Source organism: Artemia sp. Qi Xiang Cuo, chromosome 15 (assembly GCF_049724085.1).
Source record: "Artemia sp. Qi Xiang Cuo chromosome 15, ASM4972408v1, whole genome shotgun sequence".
Lineage (NCBI taxonomy): Eukaryota > Metazoa > Arthropoda > Branchiopoda > Anostraca > Artemiidae > Artemia > Artemia sp. Qi Xiang Cuo.
In genome coordinates this window covers 29,328,285-29,350,984 of record NC_142808.1, presented here as the reverse complement: position 1 = coordinate 29,350,984, position 22,700 = coordinate 29,328,285, and the positions used below count along the sequence as shown (strand labels likewise).

General features: G+C 34.9%; 1 protein-coding gene across 5 annotated transcripts in view; it reads left to right on the top strand.

Annotated features, from left to right (window-relative positions):
• LOC148943529 (salivary peroxidase/catechol oxidase-like) overlaps nt 1–20,545 on the top strand; it is a 94,112-nt gene extending 73,567 nt beyond the window's left edge. For 4 of the 5 annotated variants that reach the window (XM_089101938.1, XM_089101937.1, XM_089101940.1 and 1 more), the window contains exons 13-16: nt 4,037–4,206; nt 7,689–7,797; nt 16,830–16,926; nt 17,550–20,545. In XM_089101938.1, coding sequence (XP_088958064.1) covers nt 4,037–4,206; nt 7,689–7,797; nt 16,830–16,926; nt 17,550–18,011 — 838 coding nt within the window. In that variant the 3' untranslated portion in view covers nt 18,012–20,545. Of the gene's footprint in view, nt 1–4,036; nt 4,207–7,688; nt 7,798–16,829 lie in introns of all 5 variants that reach the window. The other variant, XM_089101942.1, reaches the window with a different exon arrangement.
• Nucleotides 20,546–22,700: the final 2,155 nt, after the last annotated feature.

The following is a 22,700-nucleotide window of genomic DNA, read 5'->3' as shown; positions in this document are numbered from 1 at the left end:
AAAATGGCTACCTCAAATTTTTTATCCGATTTATTTGGAGGAAAAGGGCTAGGGGGGCCAGCTGCCCTCTGATCACTTTTGACTCTTAAAAAGGGCACTAGAACTTTCGATTTCCAATCGAATGAGTCCCCTTTGAAGTTTATTTGACGACCTCTTCTAAATGAATTGCCTTTGGGAAAAAATAAACGGAGTGTGGAGGGAGGCTAGGTGCCCTCCAATCACTTTTGACTTTTCAAAAGTGAATAGCAACTTTCAATTTTCAATCAAATGAGCCCTCTAGGAATTTTATACGAGCATCCCTGCCATAACCACCATATATGCCCCCAGGGCATAACTTACAACGCCTACCGCCGGGCCCTGGGGGGCTGTGTCGACACCGGAGTTTTTTGTTATCAGAACTGAACTATTTTTAACAAATGTCTATCTGAGAATTTTTATCTGATGCATTTAGGGAGTGGAGGAGGGGGGGGGGATAGTTGCCCTCCGGGCTCTTTTGACTCTTAAAAAGTGAACAATAACTTTCACTTTTCCAATCAAATGAGCCCTCTGCGAAGTTTATACGAGCATCCCTTCCATAAGAACTATATATGCCCCTAGAGTATTACTCATAACGCCTGCCTCCAGGCCCTGGGTTGTTCCGTTGACACAGGAATTTTTCTTATCCGACCTTTGAACTATTTTTAATGAAATGGCTATTATGAAGATTTTATCGGATGGGCTTGGGAAAAAAAGGGTGTGTGGGGTGGGGGCTAGTTGCCCTCGGGTATCTTTTAACTCTTAAAAATTGAACTAGAACTTTCAATTTCCAATCAAATGATCCCTCTCTGAAGTTTATACGAGCATCCCTTTCATAAGAACGATATACGCCCCCAGGACAACACTTACAACGCCTATCCCCCGGGCTCGGGGGGGAGGTTTTGTTATCTAATTTTTTAACAATTTCCAAAACACTGGCTATCTCAAAATTTGTAGCCGAAGGGTTCTGGGAAAAAAGAGCGAGGGGGGGCTAGTTTAACTCTCTTGACTCATAAAAAGTGAACTACAACTTTCAATTTCTAACGAAAGGAACCCTCCATGAAGTTTATACGAGCAGCCCTTTCATAAGAACGATGTATGCCATTAGAGCACAACTTAGAACGCCTTCCCCTTGGCCCTGGGGGGTTTATTGACACCGAATTTTTTCTTATCCGACCTTTGAACTATTTTTAACAAAATGTCTGTCTCAAAATTTTCATCACATGGGTTTAGAAAAAGAAGGCGTGGGTGGTGGGGGGCTAGCTGCCCTTGGATCTCTTTTGACTATTAAAAAGTGAACTAGAACTGTCAAGTTTCAATCAACTGATCTCTCTCTGTAGTTTATACAAGCATCCCTTTCATAAGAACAATAAATACCCCAATGCATAAATTACGACGCCTGCCCCCGAAGCCTTGGAAGTGGTGCCGAAACCTGAATTTTTTTATCTGACTTTTGAGAAATTTTTAATTTAATGGCTATCTCGTAAAAAATAGTAAATAATACACTGTGCCAACATCGTTATTATATGCCCCCCGGGCATATCTTAAAATCCTTGCCCTGAGGGTTGTGGGGGAGTGTCCTCCTCAAAAACATATTTCCTATCTGGAAATCAACTACGCTGAACAAAATGGCTATCTCAAAATTTTGATTGTAGGTATTTGGGGGAACAATGGTCGTGGGGGGGGGGCTATTCGCCCTCCAATCATTTTCAACTATTAAAAAGGGCACTAGAACTCTTGATTCACAGTCGAATGAGCCCCCTTCGCAGTTTATGCGATGATCCCTTCCATATGAGGTACCTCTGGAAAAAAATGATAATCATACAACATTGGAGCAGTATGGCCTTTACTATAGGCAACGCTATAGCGTTGCCTCTGAAACTGAAATTGTTTGGTCTGATTTTTATATTACTTTTTTCAAGGGTGGATCCACATTTTTTTGGGGGGGGGCCCAAAAGCGGTTGAGCCGATAAACGTGCGTTAGGAGCAAGTTTAGTTATACGCAAACTTGCGTTAATTAAGTAAATTACACGACTCTAGACTACGTTAGGGGGGGCGCTTCACCCCTCGCCCCTCTCCTGGATCCGCCACTGTTTTGGCTTCAAGTATTTTTAATGTTGACTTATAGCTTGAAAGAAAGTGATGTATGTTTCTTCCCCTTGGAGTTCCTCATAATTATCAGTTTGAAAATATTACTCCAACTTGATTTGATTTTAACTTGATTTGATTACTTAATTGATTTACATTTAATATCAGAATCAACAATTACACATATCTTAATTTCAAACCATTTTCAAATAATAAAACCAAAAGTTATAATAACGTTAAGCACAAGCTAGAGGAAGCAATCGAGAAGAGAAAAAATGCATCGTATATTAAAAAATAAAAATAAATGATATGAGCCTAAAGCAGAACCAGAAAAAGGGTACAGTGGTGAGGTACTTTAAGAGACGCTAACGGAATTAAAATTTATTCAATAAGAAAGAATCGTTTTGAGCCTAGTTTATTCCTAGTTCTAGTTTATTTTAAACTAGAACTAGGAATGAGCTTGGAAATGGGAGGCAAGTAAAAAAAGACAAAAAAACAATACTTGGCATCTTTCTTAGCCTATTTAATATTTCTAAATCCGTTGAATCAAACCCTTTCAAACTAAATTTAGTTCTTTGGAGCCGTTCGACACCCTTTAATGAGGCGGCTAAATGAAGAAGTTGCTACCACATTTTGGTACCCAAGAATTTTAAATGTGTCTAAAATTGGGTTTACAGGCTGCTAATGGTGGTATCCTATAAAAATAAATAAAATGAAACGGATGGATACATAGCCCCCTCGTTTTTGTTGATCATTGTTGGTACCATTACTTTCTATAGATTAGAACACTATTTAATCTGGAGCCAGGAGCGCAGATGTTAAGAAGCTGAAGACAATCTGCCTTGGAGACTTCGATTTCACCCTACCCCCCCCCCATAGAAATTGAAACCCTATAAAACATCCAGAACTTTTAAAAATAAGGAGAAAGACAAAGGTGAGCTTTCCCAGACATTCCCCCCTCCCCATGGAACCATATAAAAATAATGCAAATGAGACATTTTATTTGTAGCTTATACGTAATTCAAATGTGCATATTATTATGGTCGATTACAACATGTGCAATAACAAAATTAATTATTCATGCTGATTCTAAATCTGCAATGTTTTAAAGTTACTCAAGAAAGGTTATTCACTTTCAAATTTATAATAATTTCAGAAACAGCGAACAAAATCCTCCCGAAAGAGGTGCAATCTTGATTGAAATTAATGTACAAAACCCAAAAAGCCATTTGAAAATTTTTCAAGCACCCTATTAAAAAACGAACCACGGTGTCATCACCTTTACTCAATCTGCTCTTTAAAGTAATTTTTCTGTTTCCATTTCTGCTTCTGGGTAGCCCTGGTTTATTGAATTTAAGTCCTAAAATTAGCAGGCTGATACCCTGATTTTAGATCCCAGTATGTTTTAAAATTTTGGGTTTTTACTAAGTTGCCCTTCTGGGGCAACTGCAATTAAGAAAGATGTGTTCAGAAAGCGACTGCCCTAAAAATTTTAATTAACTAAGCTACGCCGATATAAATAGGACCCATAGAGTAATTCAGCCGATTAAACCAAACACTTCCTTCTTGACATTTCATGTTCTGCTTTTTCAGCCTATGTCTGCTTATTCAGATTGATCCAAGCCAAATAGCCACAGGCCTATAGCCGAAAGGAGTGTATATTTGTAAGGCTTGGCTTTCATTTTATCTGAAAGCCAAGCACTGTTGAATAAAATAAAGAGTTGGCAAAGGAAAATAGGAAAAACTGTATCTACTTCGCCTTCCAAAAAACGAAGTGTAATCAGACTTACAGTTCAAATTTAAATTTTGCGGTGCAGTCTTTGAAACTAGTGATTCTGGTTAAATTTTTTTGGGAGTCCTGGTCCAAAATAGTGAAATAGATGTGGTACACGAATTAAATTGTGAACCCCGTTGTCAATATTATTATTTCCAGCCATCCTGATGATTTGGATCTTTGGTCAGCTGGCATATCGGAAAAAGCTCGACCAGGAAGTTTAGTTGGTCCCGTATTTTCTTGCATTATTGCCAAGAATTTCTATAATTTGAAGTTTGGTGATAGATTCTGGTACGAAAATCAAGGATATCCAAGTGCATTTACTCCAGGTAATTATTTTTTCCCCTAAGACGATTTAATCTAAATAATTATTGACGAATTATATTCATCTTAAAATTTTATATTCAACCGCCCTAACAAATATCAAAAGCTGTCCATAGACAAGCTTCAAGAAGCCATCTAGCATGTGCTTCTCAACCAATCCTTGCACACGCAATACAGACCCATTTTTTACCACTCTAACTTCCATGGCTTGTAGTATCGTAATCTTTTTTTGAATGCTTATTTTCTTATTATTCTGCTAGAATTATTTCAACTTTGAAAAAACGCCCTTCGCCGTGGCTATTTTTTTTTGTACATCCACAGTCCATCCACTATCCTTACTAATAGTGCTGCCAAGGTATGTAAGTCAACGGGTGAATTTCTCGTAATCTACATTCACCTCTTTTATCCCTGATTTTAGTGACTCTACTTTCTCAATACTAACTTTCAAGCTTTACTTAGACTGAGAACTCTAAGAATCTCAACAATAATTCAATTCGCTACGATTCCATCTAGAAAACACAATTTGTAATTTAAGTTATAAAGGGCATACCTTCTCATTAAAACCATATTTTCAACAAGAATTCGTAAAAATATTCCTCCGAAAACGAATAAAACACAACCCAGATTAATTCACGATCACAGACCAGACCTATTACCAACTTATCTTCCAATCTTAACCTCAGCAGTGTCGTTGTTCTGCATAATCGTAATCGTTTTAACATACTGATCTGGTATGCAATATTTGAACGACACCTTCACTAAAGCTTTTCATTCAGTTGAATAAATTGCCTTTTCATTATCAATAAAACTCAGGACTATATTTGCTTGATAGTTCAGACACTTATCAGTTATTAACCTCAGGGCTAACATCTGGTCAACGCATCCTATTCCTGCTCTTATTTCACGCTGTTATTCCTTTGAAACCTTATCTGCAGCATCTTCGTGTTTCGTATTCCTCATGCTAAACCATTTAAATATTAAATGCATCAATTTATTGCATCTATAATCATGAATTTAATTTTACCATACCAATAAAATATTACCATAAAATATTACTAATAAAATATACCAATAAAATATTGTAATACCAATAAACCAATAAAATATTACCATACCAATAAAATAACTATTTGGCCGTCTAGCTGTACTTTCCAGATACTCAGTAATTTTTATCCATGACTTCTATTTCACATCTTACTGATACTTGCTTTAATTCATTCTGTATTTTCTTAACCTCCTTCTTTTTTTTGAAAAAACGTATCACTCAAAAATTCTTCTACAGACGTATATATACCAAGCTTAAAGGTTTCTTGCCAATATTTCTAGCTGCTTCTCTATTACCCACCCCTTTGATGTCATTCTTCAATTTATGAGCTCAGAATGCAAACTTTAACATAAAAATCAGTTTGCAAGCTTCATCAAGCCTCACGAAAGAACATTTATGTATAACGTTTAACTGAAAAAAGGAAATATACAGATGACACGAATTTAATAATTTTAGAAACTCCATTGTTAGCATGATTTTTTGACGTCAAATTAAAACTGTATGTGAAGAATATGCATTTTTATAAGCCCCTTTGAATTCCTCAACTGGCTAGCAGTCCAAATTTAAAACTTAATCCTTGCAAAATACAGAGTTTATCTCCCTATTTATGGTAATTGCTCCCTCCGTATTGATTGGTTACGTCTCAAGAATAATTAATTATTTTCTTTTGACTAGCTGTTGTTCTAAAGACACAACCATTAGCCATGCAACTATTAAACTTTCAGCAACGGTGAAAATTGCGCCATCTCTGTTTGGAGCATCTCTTATATGAGATCATGCTAGGTTCCACCCCAAACAGTTCGGACACTATCAAAATTTTCCTTAATGTATATGTTCACTGTGCGATATTTTGTTTCTTATTTTCCTGCAGTCACTGGGTTAGATTTTTAAAATGAGACCACAATTTTTCTGTCATTTCATAGCTGAGATTCAGCTTTGTACGACAAGCCGAGATTCAGCTTGTTTTGGGCCTCAAAGGCAAACATAGCCAAAGCTAACCTACCGTAACTTTTTAAAGTTGCTTCAAAGTGTCTTTATTTCGTTCCTTGTATTAGTTTATCCCCCTAGCTAGAGCATGCCCTCGAACTTTCAAGCTGATTAGAGAGGAAAAATTGTTGATCTACATAATCTTTCTCGCCCACAAAGTAATTTACATTGCATTTTTAGATTTAATGGTAGAAAAACATGTAAATAGGAATTTTTTTTCTATATTTTTAAGTAGGTTTAAATCGTTCTATAATAAATAGTCCAATTAATATGTTAATTCTGGCTCGGTTAACGGATAGAGACTAATTCATCCAGTGATATAAATATATTCTCTTTTAATGTAAGCTATAGCTGTAGGCCTGTCACAAAAGGTCGTACAGGGGACAAAAATAATACGGTCAAAAACAGTATGTAAGGTGCCAAGAACCTATATTAAGCCAAGTTACATTTAATATTATTGTGTATGCACCATATGTGTATTCAATAAGTTTGCATGATGGGGTCTGATTGAATTCACATTGCAGCCGGATCCAAAAATATGTAACTGGGCACATTCGACTATCGTTAGGAAAGTCTTCGTTATGTGCTTTAACGATAAATTACGAAATAAGTCTGGATTCCGAACGACAATGACGCACCTTATATGCTTTTATTATTAATATTGATTAGTTGCCATTTTAGTAGAAATGGGCGGCGAACAACTTTTTCTTTTCAATTCGATTAAGATTGGTTATTGGTATAAAGAAGAGAAAAACAAAATAGCACACTGGATATAATAATAACACAAAATATATATAAATACTGACCAATCAGCCAGTTTTTAAATATTTATGGTTTATTAATATTTATGTTATAGTTAAAAAGGTGAAATTATTAAAGAGATTTTTACAAGCATGTCAGGCACTTATCTCCAAGATCAAACATTTTAGGTGCCAAAACCGGAGAAAAACTGCAATTTCCGATGAAATAATTGAAAAACACAAGCAACACGAAAGGAACTGCAAGACCCCTAGCACGAGGGAATACTATCCCTAAGCTCTACTTTTCATGCCTACGTGACTAAATTTTATGTGACATAAATTGCTGATTCTTGTTAGTTTACTAGTCAGTAGCTTTTACCTTATTATTAAATGCCATGGTTTTGACTAGTCCATCTTGTCATTTATTTAAATATGTAAAAGTAATCTAGAATAAATTTGAATTTTCAGTACACTCTTATGTGCGTATAGTCGTATTATTTAGGAAACTTGGCTTATTATTGGATATTTGAAAATGAGTCTTTTCCAAAGCAGGCTACTTCCTGAATTTGAACATACAAAAAGAGGGTAAAACATTTTTTTTTCATAAACATGGTTTGAGTTGACTTTAAAAATACATAACCATCCCTGTTAGATGAAGTTTATTCTGCTTTCTCATTTAGATATGGCTTTCTGTATTTGTTTTCTTTCTGAATAGATCAAATACGAGAGATTAGGAAGGCTAGACTGTCAACGCTAGTTTGCGACAACAGTGACACTGCAGATACAGTTCAAGTTTATGCCATGGTATTACCGGATCATGACATGTAAGTAACAAATTAATATATATCCTTCAGCTTCTGGTATTCAAATTCAGCACTAGTGTTAGTGAAGGATATGTTATTAAACTTATTAGTATTATTTACAACTTTTTTTTTAGAAAGGTGGTCATTCACACATGTTTATTCATTTTATTTTCGTAGTGCACAATTTTTTCCAAAGGTCTATCGCATTGAACAAGCGATTCAAGAATATTGAGAGAAGACGTGTTCGAACGAAGATTGGAAGTTAAAATTGAGCAATCGAATCAAAATACTGAGATAACTGATCGCCTTAGATTAATTCAAAAACATTGTTTTCAGCTTGCCAGTTTTAGAGTCCATAATGAATACAATAGCACATTTGTTTTAGTATACACACAGTCCATACAAAATAAAAAGTATTTACAAGCTATTGCTTATAAACTACACGAAACTGAGTTTCTTCATTTGAGGCCTCATAGAAATATGTACAGTGGTGAATAGTTTTGTGCCAATTACAAAAGCAGTTGGCTATTATTTTTTTCTATGAGAGGAAGAGGGGGGGGGGGTATGCCTGAAGCCTAGACAAATGCATTTTCTGGCCGAAAACCTTTCAAAGACCTTCAGATTATATGGAAGAAGAGGGGATGATTTCCTCCCTAATTAGACAGTTCGTTGTAACGAACTGTGAGGAAGGAGTAATTGTAACCAAAACTCTAAAAAACTGAACTTTGGTATCAATAGATACATCAAAAGAATTGGCTTATTATACTGATTCCAACTTTATAAGATTAAAAAAGTTAATGTTACGCATCAAAAGTTAAGAGCATGAAAATATGTACCTGATTTTGGGAAAGGGGGGGGGGGACAACCCTTAAAAGTCAAGGAATCTTACAAAAAAATCACACCATCAGATTCAGCGTATCATATATTCCTGCTTTAGAGGTTATAAGTTCCCATCTGCAAAAATGTGGAATTTTGCGTTTTTTTTTCCAGAAGAAAGATCACGGATGCGTGCTTATTTTAATTTTTTTTTTCTCCCGAGGGTGATCGTATCGAACCAATGGTCCTATAATATCGAGAGAGGGCTCATTTGAGTGAAAATTAAAAGTTCTAGTGCCCTTTTTAAGTAGCCAAAAAGATCGTAGGGCAGCCAGCCCTTCTCCCACGCCCTTTTCCCCCAAAATTTGTCCTATCAAAATTTTGAGATACATAGTAATTTTGTATAGTATATTCAAAAGGTCCAAGAATATGCCTTTATTTGTTATTAAATAAAAAAAAACAAGTTTTTTTAACTGAAAGTAAGGAACGACGTTAAAACTTAAAACGAACAGAAATTATTCCGTATATGAAGGGGGCTGTCCCCTCCTCAACGCCTCACTCTTTACGCTAAGGTTTTTCATTGTTTAAAAAAAATAGAGTCGTGAGAAAGTCAAACTTTAGCGTAAAGAGCGAGGCGTTGAGGAGGGGACAGCCCCTTTCATATACGGAATAATTTCTGTTCGTTTTAAGTTTTAACGTCGTTCCTTACTTTAAGTTAAAAAAAACTTGTTTTTTTTTATTTAATTTTTGAACGTTTTTGAATTAATTCAGTTTTTGATTTTGGCTCACCGTACATGAATAATTAAAAAAAAAATTGCATATTAATTGTACTTTTACTTGGTTAAATGGCTTTCTCGAAACTTGTTTAATTTTATTTACGAACGTTTTTATTAGTAATAAATATACGTAACTTACGAATTAATTTAAGTAACGAACTTCTATATTCATAAATTTTTAACACGTATATTAGGGGCTTCGCCCCTTAGTCAATACCTTGCTCTTTAAGCTAAAGTTCGAAATTTTTTCCAATTCTTTAAAAATTACCCCTTAATCACAATCAGTTGATCAGTTGAAAAACTTGTTGTTTTTTTATTTAATTTCTGATCTTTTTCTTTAATAATGCTGGGAAATCCGGCGCCCCCTTCATAGCAATGTCCCTTACCCCATGAAAACTTCCTTCATCGGAAGACCCTCACAAATAGTCCCCGACCCTCCCCTCCCCCCACCTACCAGAAAAAATCCCCCCTGAAAACGTCTGTATACTTCCCAATAACCAATACTATATGTTAACATTGGGTAAAGCTCGTAACTTTCAGCCATCCCCCCGGGGACTTTGGGGTTTAAGTCATCCTAAAAGGCATTTTTATCATATTTTCAACCATGCTGAACGTTATGGCTATCTAAAAATTTTGACCGGGTGACTTTGGGAAAAAAATGAGCGTGGGAGGGGGCCTAGTTGCCCTCCATTTTTTTTGGTCACTTAAAAAGGGCACTAGAACTTTTAATTTCCGTTCCGATGAGCCCTCCCACGATATTCTAGGACCATTGGGTCGATACGATCACCCCTGAAAAAAAAAAACACGCATCCGTGATTTTTCTTCTGGCAAAAAATGGAAAATTCCACATTTTTGTAGATATGAGCTTGAAACCTCTGCAGTAGGGTTTTCTGATACGCTGAATATGATGGTGTGATTTTCATTAAGGTTCTATAAATTTTAGGGGGTCTTTCCCCCTTTTTTCGAAAATCGTCCAAATTTTCTCAGGCGCGTAGCTTTTGATGGGTAAGACTAAACTTGATGAAACATATATTTGAAATTAGCAATTTAATTTGATTCTTTTAATGTATCTGTTGGTATCAAAATTCAGTTTTTTAGAGTTTCGGTTACCATTGAGCCGGGTCGCTCCTTACAGTTCGTTACTACGAACTGTTTGATTGGGATGTATTCAGACTTTTATTTTGACGGGGGGGGGGGACTTTATGTCAGGGTGGGTTCTGTCGGGGGTAATTTTCCATGGGGAGGGAGGGATGTTTCCTTGAGTTAGCTTTCCCGGGGAAATTTTAAAGTCGGAAAATTTGACAGAATTCCTAGGCGAAATCATTTTTATTTATATTACTTTATGTTTGCCTATTCAATTTTGCATGTGGAGATGTTCATGGCGAATTGTTCGGGGGAAATGTTCAGCGGGGTTGGAATTGTCTGGATGATTATTCTGTTGGGGGGAGGGGGGTATGAGAGAAATTCTCCATGGGGGAATTTTCCGCGGGACAAATTCTCAATAGGACAATTTTCCGCGGGAGCAACTTCCCAATGGAAGAGGGATGCAGATTTCCCGGAAGATTTTTCGTGGAAGAGGGGATTTCCGGCATGATTTGAAAGACGATTAGAAATTCTAAATGAAAGTCTTTCAAATGAAAGTCCTATGCCAAGGAGAATTTTTCAGACGAAATGATCCGCAAGAAATTTTACGGGGGAGGGTGGATTTTTAACGAGAATGGAATTGTCCAGAGGAAATTTTCCGGGGTGGTGGTATTTTGTGGGGTGGGGGGGCCTTCCATGGAGGATTTTCCCGTAAGGAGAGTGAATTTTAAATGGGGGAAACCAGATTTATGGGTATTATTTGAAAACCACTCAGAAATTCAATAAAAAAACCAAGCTTTTTCAACGGAAAGTAAGGAGCAACATTATAACTTAAAACAAACAGAAATAAGTCCGTATATGAGGGTGTTACTTTGCTCCTCAATACCTCGCTCTTTACGCTAAAATTTGATTGATTGTCCCAATTTTTTAAGAACGACTCCTGAAACACAAGGGCAGTTTAATTAGAATAAAAGGCTTTTCTAAAAGTACTAACCAAATTTAGCGTCAAGAGTTAGATATTGAGGAGGATGGATAATCCCCTCATATCCAAAATAATTTCTGTTTGTTTTAAATTTTAATGTTGCTCCCATACTTGCAGTTGAAAAAACATGTGTTTTTATTTACTCTCCTACAATATACACTAAAGACTGAGCTCATAAAATGATTTTGCGAGGTGACAGCTTTCCTCTTATTGCCCAGTTATCTTAGGTGTAACCTGAACAATTTCTTTCATGTGCTTACTTCTACAGAAGGTGGTGTATAAAGGGGGTATCCTCTATAAAAAAAAGAGCTTTTTAAAAGCTTCCCCTTGAGAATCCCGGAGATTGCAACCCAAAAAATCTTTCTATTTTTCTCGGAGCCTACCCTCCCCCCTCCCAGCTTAGAAATATTTTAAGTGGTGTAATTATTCAGGGAAAGTCATCACTCAGGGATGGTCGAACCATTATTGTATGGATATTAAACTTAAATTGAAAAACAAACTTTGCCTAATGGAAGGGAGGGGGATAACGTTCCAATTACATTCAAAATGTTCGAAAACGCGGAAGCGACTATTTACAAAAATACAAAAAAACAGCGATTTCGATCTTCAAGGGTTGGAATGCTATCAAGATTCTAACAACTATTAAAAGGCATTTATATAGCCTCCCAGTATTAGAGGATATACTGGCACACGGTATAACACTCGCTCCTAAACTTAAGCCCAAGTTTTTAAACTTTCAACGTAAATAGAAGGGGGTTGAGGGTGGGACGCCCTTATATAACAGATAATTTATGTTCATTTTAAGTTTCAATGCAGCTACCCTAGTGAAAAGATTTTAAGTTCCTATCTATAAATGTATGGAATTGTGCATTTTGTTTTCGAGAAAGAAGATCATGAATGTGTGTTGATTTGTTTTTTTCCCATTGGATATTGTACTGAACCAATAGTTTTTAGAAAATCGGGGGAAGGTTCATTTGAACGAAAATTCAAATTTCTAGTGCTCTTTTTAAGTAGCCAAAAAGATTTTTGGAACAGCAAAGTGGTGTTTTCTGCCATTTCGTTGCACAAAACTGAGTGTAACAAAATTCAAAGATAGCCAATTAATTGAGAATATCGAAAATCGGTGCATTGAGTTTTCCAGCTTCAGAGGGAACAATGGCGCACCGTGGCGTATTCAGTCATAAAGGGTCACGAAGTCACACGAAAAGGTTAATATAGTTATTTTAAAGCTTCCTTATTTTGATTCACTTGATGTTTGATTATGTTTGATGTTTGATTATGGTTGAGTTACTTGATGCATAATGATGCATGGGCGTAGGCAGCAAATTGTCTAGGGGGGGGCAGTCGATAGTGTGATGGAGGGGGAGATGAAGTTATGTCGGCATAGGCGTGCGTAGCTTCTTGCCTAGGGAAGGGGCAGCCACTTCTGTGATGAAGGGCGGGGGGGGGGGAGCTGAAGCTATATTGGCAGTTCACAAAACCTTACATTGCCAGCAAGTTCTATCATACTTATGAAATCCTTATTAATAAGTAATCACCAAAAATTATAAATCATCAATATGTTTCAGCATTGATCTTCTTGGATTACAGCTAAATCTGTCCAAGACATTATGGATGATTGCTTCTTGTTTGAATTGAATAAATTTCTGTTTATTTCCAGTTTTTTCAACCGTCTACCTTTTATCAACTGCTTTTCCAACCATCTGCTTTTTCAGCCATATCTAATGTAAATTTGAAGGTCTTTGGGGGGGGCAACTGCCCCCCACCTCCCTACGCCCATATAATGATGTATATTACGCAGCAGCCATTATCGAGGCGGGTTTCTGAGTCATTGCTTAGGTGTGGAGAGGGTGTGCTTAGTGCCTCAAACTGCATTTTATGCCACAATTTTCTAACTTTTCACGAGCCTTCAGATAGCTATTGAAGTGGGCCTGAGGGATGAGGAGGGGAGGAAATAATCTTATAATTTATTTGGACTAAGCCTGAGTATGGATGCTCTTGGGGTGACAGCTTCCTTCCTATTGCTAAAAAAATTTTTGTTTAGCATAAAAGTTTATATTCATGTTTACCTACACAAAAAATGCTGGTTAAATCAACTATCGCAAAACTATATAAAGAGTTTCCCTCCTTAAGAGATGATTTTGACGCACGGTCGCCCGTTCGTTTTTTAGAAGTCACGTAGTCCGTATTAAACAAACGCTCAATATAAATATTTACTTTAATGTTTCATTTAGCTAAGTTGATTCACTTGATGTTTGATAAAATTATCTACAGTGATGTATAATTGCGACTCATGATATTAGATACCAGAACTCTAAAAAGGAGTTTTGACATCAATATGTGCATTAGAAGATCGAATTATTATGTTGATTCTAAATGCATAAAATTCAATAAGTTTGAAGTTACCCAACAAAAGTTATGAGTCTGTAAAAATTTGCGCTTACTTACGAAAAAAGGAGGAAACCCCCAGAAAGTTCATTTTCTTATGAAAATCCCACCATTGTCTTCAGTATGTCAAAAAACTGTATTGTTGAAGTCTCAAGCCCTATCTGCAAAATGTGAAATGTTGTATTTTTTCTAGAGAAGGTTGATCACATATTTTCGTGTTTATTTGTTGTTGTTTTTTTACTCAGGGGTGATTGTCTGGAAGGAATGGTCGTAGAATTTCCGGAGAAGGATCTGTAGAAAGGACATTAAAAGTTTTGTAACTTTTTGAAGCAGAAAATTTTTTTTGCCACAGCAAAGTGGCATTTTCAGTCATTTGGTGGTGTGAAATGACAATTTTGGTCCAAAGGGTTCTAAAAAGCCTTTGAGTGAAAATTTGGCCTAATTGATTGGCCGAAATACTCATCGATTTAGAATTAAAAAAAAAAATTACTGATTGAGTTTTCCAATTTTAGACACAGTTATGCCGCGCAGTGATGAATTCTTTCCTTAAGATGCACACAGTCCATACAGAATAAGCAGTTATTATAGAACTTTATTTTAAAGCTTCACGTAACAAAGTTGATTCATTTGAGGTTTGATAAGAACATACTCAGTGACGTATAATGGCACATTTTAAAGGAGGGCTGGTAGAGCTTTGTGCACGTGAAGGGAGTCTGCTTAGAGCCTTAAAACGCGGCATTTTATGCTTGAGTTTCCCAACTTTCCGTGATCCTTTTGATAAATACAGAAGTAAATTTGGGGGGGGGGATAGGGTATTGATAAATGTTTAGTCCCTCTTGATTCTTAGGATTATTTTTAACTATACCTATAATATTGGTGCTGGGGGGGAGTGATAGTACCCTTTTTATTGTAGAATAAATTTTTCTGTATAACATATTAGATTACATTCATATACCTATCGACACGAAGCTGGAGAGAGGGGGGAGGGGGGATCATCACATACCTAGCAATTCTACAGATAAATGGCGGAGACAAAATTTAAAAAATTGTGGAGGCGAACTTTTAAGCAGTAACTGATTTTTACCAAATATACCTTCCGTTATCGTACGAATCTCCTGTCACTGGCTCGAGCTATGCACTAAATCATCCTTTTCATCTTTACAAAGTGGGCAGGTATACCTGTCCTCTTTACTTTTTTCTTTTCCAAAACTTATGAATCTTGCTCTAATGGGAAGACAATTAGTCTTGAGATGCATCCAATAAGTGAGATGCCTAGCTGGTAAATTCAGCTTAAGGTAGAACTCTGCCCAAAGACTACCTTATTTAATGAAGATGAAATTTAATATTTCTGGATTCTTTACCACTAAGTCCATTACAGAATCATTTGATTTTCTAGAACAGTCACAATTTTATTTTCTCAAGTTACATGTATAGCAATTGGCCCTCTACTTTCTTTTCAAACAAAAGATAACCCGTTTATCCAAAATATCTTTTACTTTAAATAGCCCCTATCTTTTTTCCCCTGCGAAAGTAATTCTTCATAAGCTGCCTTAAGTACCTATCACTCAGTAACTGAACCACAAGCCTGTACTTTTTTAGAGGTCATAGCTCTAGATCACCATTCAAAAACTGAGAATGAGTCATACTGATTATTAATATGCATTATATATTAATTTTTGAGATGTTTATTAAAATCTATTAGAACATAAAAGGTGCCCCCTTCATGGAAATGTCCCTTCCCCCAAGGAAACATTCCCCATGGAAAGATCCTCCCCCTTAACCCCCTCCTCTGATCCCCCCCACCATAAAAAAAATCCCTCCTGAAATCGTCTGTATACTTCCCATTAACCAATACTATATGTAAACAATGGGCAAAGTTCATAAATTGTAGCCCTTCCCCTGGGAACTGTGGGGCATTAAGTTATTCTCAAAGACATATTTATTAAATTTTCGACTATGCTGAACAAAATGGCTATCTCAAAATTTTGATTGGGTGACTTCGGGTGAAAAATGAGCGTGGGAGGGGGCCAAGTTGCCCTCCAATTTTCGGTCACTTGAAAAGAACAATAGAACTTTTAATTTACGTTTTAATAAGCCCTCTCACGATATTCTAGGACTACTGGATCGATACGATCACCCCTTAAAAAGAAAAAGAAAAAACAAACAAGCATCCATGATCTTTCTTCAGGCAAAAAATACAAAATTCCACATTTTGCAGATAGGAGCTTGAAACTTCTATAGTAAGGTTCTCTGATGCGCTGAATCTGATGTTGTGATTTTCATTAAAGTTCTATGACTTTTAGGGGTTGGTTCCCCCTTTTTTTGAAAATAAGGCAAATCTTCTCAGTAACTTCTGATGATTGTAATTAAACTTCATGAAACTTATATATTTGAAATCAGAATAAAAATCTGATTCTCTTGATGTATCTTTTGATGTGTCTCCGCTTTTTAGAGTTTCGGCTACTATTGAGCCGGGTCGCTCCTTACTTATAGTTCTTTACCACGAACTGTTTGATAACTATTAAAACACAAAGGCCGTTTTATTGGAATAGGAAGTTTTTTTTAATACACCATACAACTTTAGCGCGAAGAACAAGAGGTTGAGGAATGGGAAGCCCCACTCACAAATGAAATAATTTCTGTTTGTTGAATTTTATGTCACTCTTTGTCAGCTTTTTGAATTTTAAGTAAGATTTGAAAAATTGCATTTTATTCTATAGTATGTCATTCAAACAGCAGGGCAACGACCTTTTTCTTTTTTCTTATAACTGAGAAAGAGTCTACTACTTTTTTTCCTGGTGTTGAATGGAAGCTGATCCTCTCTGAGGCATAAGGTTAAATTCCCAATACCTAGGTTACTTATTTTTCCTCTACTTATAAGCTTTGAACTTCACACTTATTTGGTTTTACAACTTAGGCCGTAATATCCTCCACCTTATGAAGCTAAGATTTGGAACGAAACAAAACATAATAAGCGAGAGAGTAACTAATGAAATTTTTCGTTATAGAAATCCTCGAGTTGCCTGTAAAAGTGGTGTTCTTCAAAGGATGGACTTGTCTGCCTGGATAGAAAATCCAAGAAGCCCTCCACCTTCCATATATCCAGTAGGTTCTCCTTACTAAGTGGGTTCTTAGATTGGATAAATTGAATGAATAGTAATTTAGCCTTAGTGTATATGTTTGATTTGTCGATCAATCTTTATATTTTACTTTATTTAGGAGTTTTATCATTCTCTAGATTCACTGCAAGGAAACTTTACATTTGCTCAAAGACACAAATTTTAGAGCACAACTTATATCTGTTTTTAGTAGAACTTCCAAATTTATTCCATAGACACACACTTATGTATGCGCTATATATATTTTTATAAGAGATAGTTATTTTTGTACAAGTTTACATGTATATTTTTATACGAGATGGATATTTTTATGTGATTTTATTTCTTGCACTTAAAGGAGTTTTCGGAAATGCTATGTATTTCCGCTTTCTTTTTCAATTTTGTATTCTAAGTAGCAATATTTTTTTTTTTCTTTCGTCAAAAGAACCTTTTTCTTTGACCATCTATATTTTCAGTTTCGATGCTCTTTCTTTGAACGTCTGTATTTTAAGTTTTGATGGTCGGGACGTCCAACAACCAAAACTAGATTGACATCGAAAATAAAATTTTAAATTCTAAGAACAATTTCATTCTGACAATTTCAAATACTCACTTGTGTCTTTTTTTCAGAGTACGAATGCATTGGACATACAAAACGACGGACATGACAACTTTGACCTCGACTTAAAGCCATTCAAAGACATGGGACTCCCCGGATTTGATTTTCCAAAATTCCCAAACATTCCTAGTACTGCTGTTGGAGCAAACTTGAAACCGCATATAGATCCTCCTAATGCACATAGCACGGACTTTGTACCTTCAAATGACTTTGTGCCTGTAGAGAAACCTATTCATCACGATCGTCCTCACTTTGTTGAGTCACCCCCATTTAGACATCCTCCGAAAAATTGTTGCCCCGGTTCCTTCAATCCAGTAGATAGGCCTTTACGACGTAGACATGACCTGAAAATATCCAGGCCTTGGTCTGTAGAAAACCGAAGGTCTGATAAACCTTTAAGGAAACAAAAACATCCTTCTAGGACTCAAAACACCTTTCGTAACATAATTGAAAAACTGGAGAAAAAAATCTAATTTGTAGATACAGCCTTTTTGAGCAATATTTATAACTTATATATTATTGTATATAATAATCATTAACAAATGAAAAGCAAAATTACAATCGTTATTGCTCAAAAAGTACATGCTCCGCTTTGCTCCGAGAGTACAATCCACATTAAATGGAAGAAATCTAAGTTAAAAAGTTGAATGTTAGGCAAAATAGCTAATACTACTATAAATGATAGGGATCTCCTATTATAGTCCTCCAATTCAATTTTTTTTTTTTTTTTTAACATTATCGTCAAAGCAATATAACTAATTTAGTTATTCTTCAATTGATTGTTGGATAAATCTATCTACCTATCCTTCTAAGTAACGTTCAATGTTCCAGAAGGATGGTATAGTCTAGAATAGATCATGAACTAAATTTTAAATGATTAAATGCGATATCAGGGCTATCTTTCAAGTTTTCAACCATGAAAAGCTTCACAAAAACACCTTATTTTAAAATTCTTATAATTGGTGAAATTAAATTTTCAAAGTAGCATTAACAAGAACATTGAATTAAAACCCTTTAAATACTCTATTGAATCAATGTTTAGTGTTAAGAAAACCGTAAAAATCATCATTTTTCGGGAAGCTGAGTTATTACACCATCTTATTAAAATTCTCTCCTCAAATCAATTAATTTAACTTCCCTAGGTCAGTGTTTAAAATAGTGGAATGTATTCCTTTTATTGAACTAAATTTCTAATTTTGTTTCATGTTAATGACGGCTTGTGTCTAATCTATTTCAATAAGTTGTTTTTCAATTGCGTAATTATTGACCAAACTAGCATTTTTGTTTGAAGAATTTCGCATTTGGCTTGTGAGGGTGTTTGTTATCGGAATGCTAGAAAATAAATACTACACGACGAAAAACACGGAAAATTCGTGACTACCACACTACGTGAGGCTAGTTGTTAATAAGAAGCAATATCACCCTAGAAATAACACAAGTATCGTTTCAACGAGACTCTTCTATGACTATGTGACTAACTTAATCTCAGTGCTTATTCTTGGACATTACCTCCTTTACGTTACTTCTATTGACCATATTTAATTTAGAGATTTTGTTTTTTTGGACAAATTTGCCTTACACTAGCATTACAACGTTTTTGAAGTGTATATTTAAACTGTTTTAAGGACACTTAACTAAGCTAAGTTGAAAGTGCCTTACCACTTTGTTTTCTTTGATGGTATTTCTAGGGGCTCAGTTAACAGGAACTTCTGTTCAATTTTTTTTCTCGTTTGAAAGTGGACACACAAAGTAAATGTCTGTTTTTTCCTTTTTCTTTTTTTTTCATTTAGAATTCAATTTTTTAATAAGTTAATTAATATGTCCAATATACTTTAATGGAAATGTGCAATTTGCTAATTATTATTTTTGAAAAAAATCTTTGCTGTTTGAGTGTTCTAATTCAGCAAAGGACAGAAATTATTCAAATAGGACTCAACAATTTATATAGCAATAACATATGAACATATAATTGAATGTTATCATTCCATGTTTTTGTCTGTGTGAGAGTCCATATTTCTGTGGCCCCATTAGTTTGTGGAACTTTTTGACTAAAAAGTCATGACTTTTTTTTAAATCCTGATGGCTCAAGGATTAACAGTCTATCTACTCAAAGACTTACTGCAATTCCCATCCTTCAAATGATCCGGAAAGCGTCAAGATAGAAGACATGCATCAATCTACGGAATCATCAATTCCTGATGACTCTATGAGTGAAACTTGGAATCTTATAATGCTCTTGGCTCTAATGTAACGATGCAATTATGCTACAGCAGAGTTTTAAAAAATGTATAAAACAACTAAGATAAAGGAAACTCTGGAGGAAGTTTTCAGAAAAGTAACAAAAATCCGAAGATATTCACATTACCAAAGTATTAAAATGATTGTCTATAGGTCAGACGAATAGTGTAAGTGGATGCAAACTGTTGACTTTTGACCTTATAAATAAGATTTTTTTTTTAAATAGAAGAATTGGTAGAAATTTCGCTAATTTGAAGTTCTATCTTCCTAAAAAAAGTAAAAATTATTATTTAAAAACTCCTAACTTTTGCGCAGCTCTGTTTTTTCAGAATAGTGAAAGGTCCACTTTCTGGTTTATAAAGTTTGGTAGGGGATCCTTTAAGGTCTGTTTTTAGAAAAATATTGGAAATTGAAAGCTATAGTATACGGCACATCCCCTCCTCATTGATTTCAAGGAATTTGACCATAGGTATGAGCTCCAAAATTGAAATTAAACAGTTATTCCTATTTAAGGCAAAAAGAGACATACGAAAAATTGACGAAAATTGAGCTCCAATTTGGGCGTCTAAAACCAAAACCCGTTTCTAACAATGCCTTATGTTCATAGCAAATGACTTCTGATTTTAGACATCTGACTTTACAATCAGCTTTTACGAGTCACATAACTCTTCTGTATAATGGTATTTTATGTGTGCAATAAAGGGTTTCTAGTAGCTGATGTACAAACTGCATATGTGGATAAGTTATTGATGGAAATAAATAATTTTTGAAAATATTCTCTATATGAGTAGGGATACAGGTTATTTCTTAACATAAAGAAAATGTGTTCAAATTTGATAACAAAAATAATCAAAATTGATCAAAAACCCAATCAAGGACTTGATAGCAACGTACCAAATGAGAAATGATTGTGTTGTAATAACAAAAAATAGAATAAGGCTATTTTTAATCAAATCAATATTCTGATATATTACATTTATCTTCAACGAGGGTTTCCGTAAGCCCTATCATAAATGTCCCACAAATAATTGATTACGATTTGACTATCTTTTTAAGTGTCCCGTACAACGTTCGTATTCCTACCAATAGCGTTTTATATAGCAACTAGGGGTTGGGTTGCAGGAACAAGCAGAACATGGAAATACCGATCTTAATTCACATATTATTTTAGAGTATGCTGTCCCTGGATTAAAAATTATACATGTTCTACAATAGTAGTAAGTACCTATGGAATTCTATCGCGCCCCTAGGAATCTCCATGTTATTCTATCGCGCCTCTACACCTTTTCAAAGAGATTCAGAACTCCCTCTCATGGCATTATACTTCTGGTCCATCTTATTCTAGTTGGGTTATTGACTTACCAAGACCAACCAGACAGGATTCTGGTGGGTATAGTTTTCTTTTGTTGTTAGAGTCTTTGATTTTGGTTTAAATGTGGCAGGGTGTGCCATGAAAGTTTAGGGGTGTATAGTCATTATTTATTTGCAAAATAATGTTCGGTGGGTCAAGTATTTTGCTTTGGTTATAGTATGGTTTGGTGGTTATACTCTGGTTTGGTGGGTATAGTCTGGTTTGGTTTTTCAAAGAGAGTGATTATTACACTTTACTTTTTTTTTTTTTTTTTTTTTTAATCGAAAACTAGAGATTGTCAAATTGCGTATTTAGGAAATGTTTTGATTGACATTTTTGCAACAAGGGATAAGGAATTCGCAAATTGGACACTACGAACGATATTAATTAATGTTTTGAATAATAGGAGTGTGAATGACTCTAATTAATGATTAGATTGTATGACGGTGGAGAAAAAAAAAGTAATAAACTTATTAGTAGCTAAGGTAACCCCAAAGGGGTTTGTAACTCAGTTAATTTGTTGTAAATTTAAAATAAAGTCAGTCTATGAAATTGGATAACGACAATAAAATGACACTGTGATTTGACATAGCTTTACCTCTCCAATTTGGTCTGTATAATACACAAGTAATGTTTAAACAGTATTATCAATTTAAAATAGGGTCTAACGTTTTAGTATACTAAAAAGTTGATACTAAGAGAGATGTAGATGGTAAGAAAAGAATTTTAATAATGAAATTCAGAACAAACCTTAGAAATCCTTGCAAATCAAGTATTAAGGTGTATGTGAGTACGAACCATCAAGTATCATAAGCACCAACGACTCTAACCAGCAGAGACATCAACTCCCCAAAGGTCCCTTATCCCCAAACTCGAAGGATGCCCCCTCCCTCCAACTTTTTGGCCCCCCCGTTTTCTTTCTTTTTTTTAACATGATATATTTTTTCAACTTTTTTTTACATGTGTTCGAATCAGATGAAACAAACTTAAATTACTATTCTAGTTTTTAAAAACCAGTATTGACTATAACTTAATATATTCAAATATTTTTTTATAACTTGATTGGTGAGAACTATTTTCGTAAAATCTAAGCTAATAAGGGTTTTTGACCGTAAACTCTAGTTTTTTTTAAGAAAATTATGGAAAATACAATTCTCTGGTTCAAATGTGAAACTTAAGTCCAGTTATGGATCGAGAAATAAACTATTTCTGTAAAATCTGAGCTAACAAGGGTTTTTGGCCGTAAACTATAGTTTTATTTTATAAGAAAATTATTCGAAATATAAGCCTCGTGTTCAAATTTGACACTTGTACATTATCGGTTCGGAAAATGAAATCAAGTTCGTAATATCTTAGCTGATAAGGGTTTTTGACAGTAAACTACAGCTTTCTTTTAAGAAAATCATGGAAAATACAATAATCTGGTTCAGGTTTGAAACTTAATTCTATTTTCAGACAGACGTAATGATAAGGATTGATGATTTTATTTCAATATTTTTTTCATAAAAACAAGTTATTTTTTCTTAAACATCGAAACTATTAAACTTTTTTTAATTTTTTTTTGTACGTATCT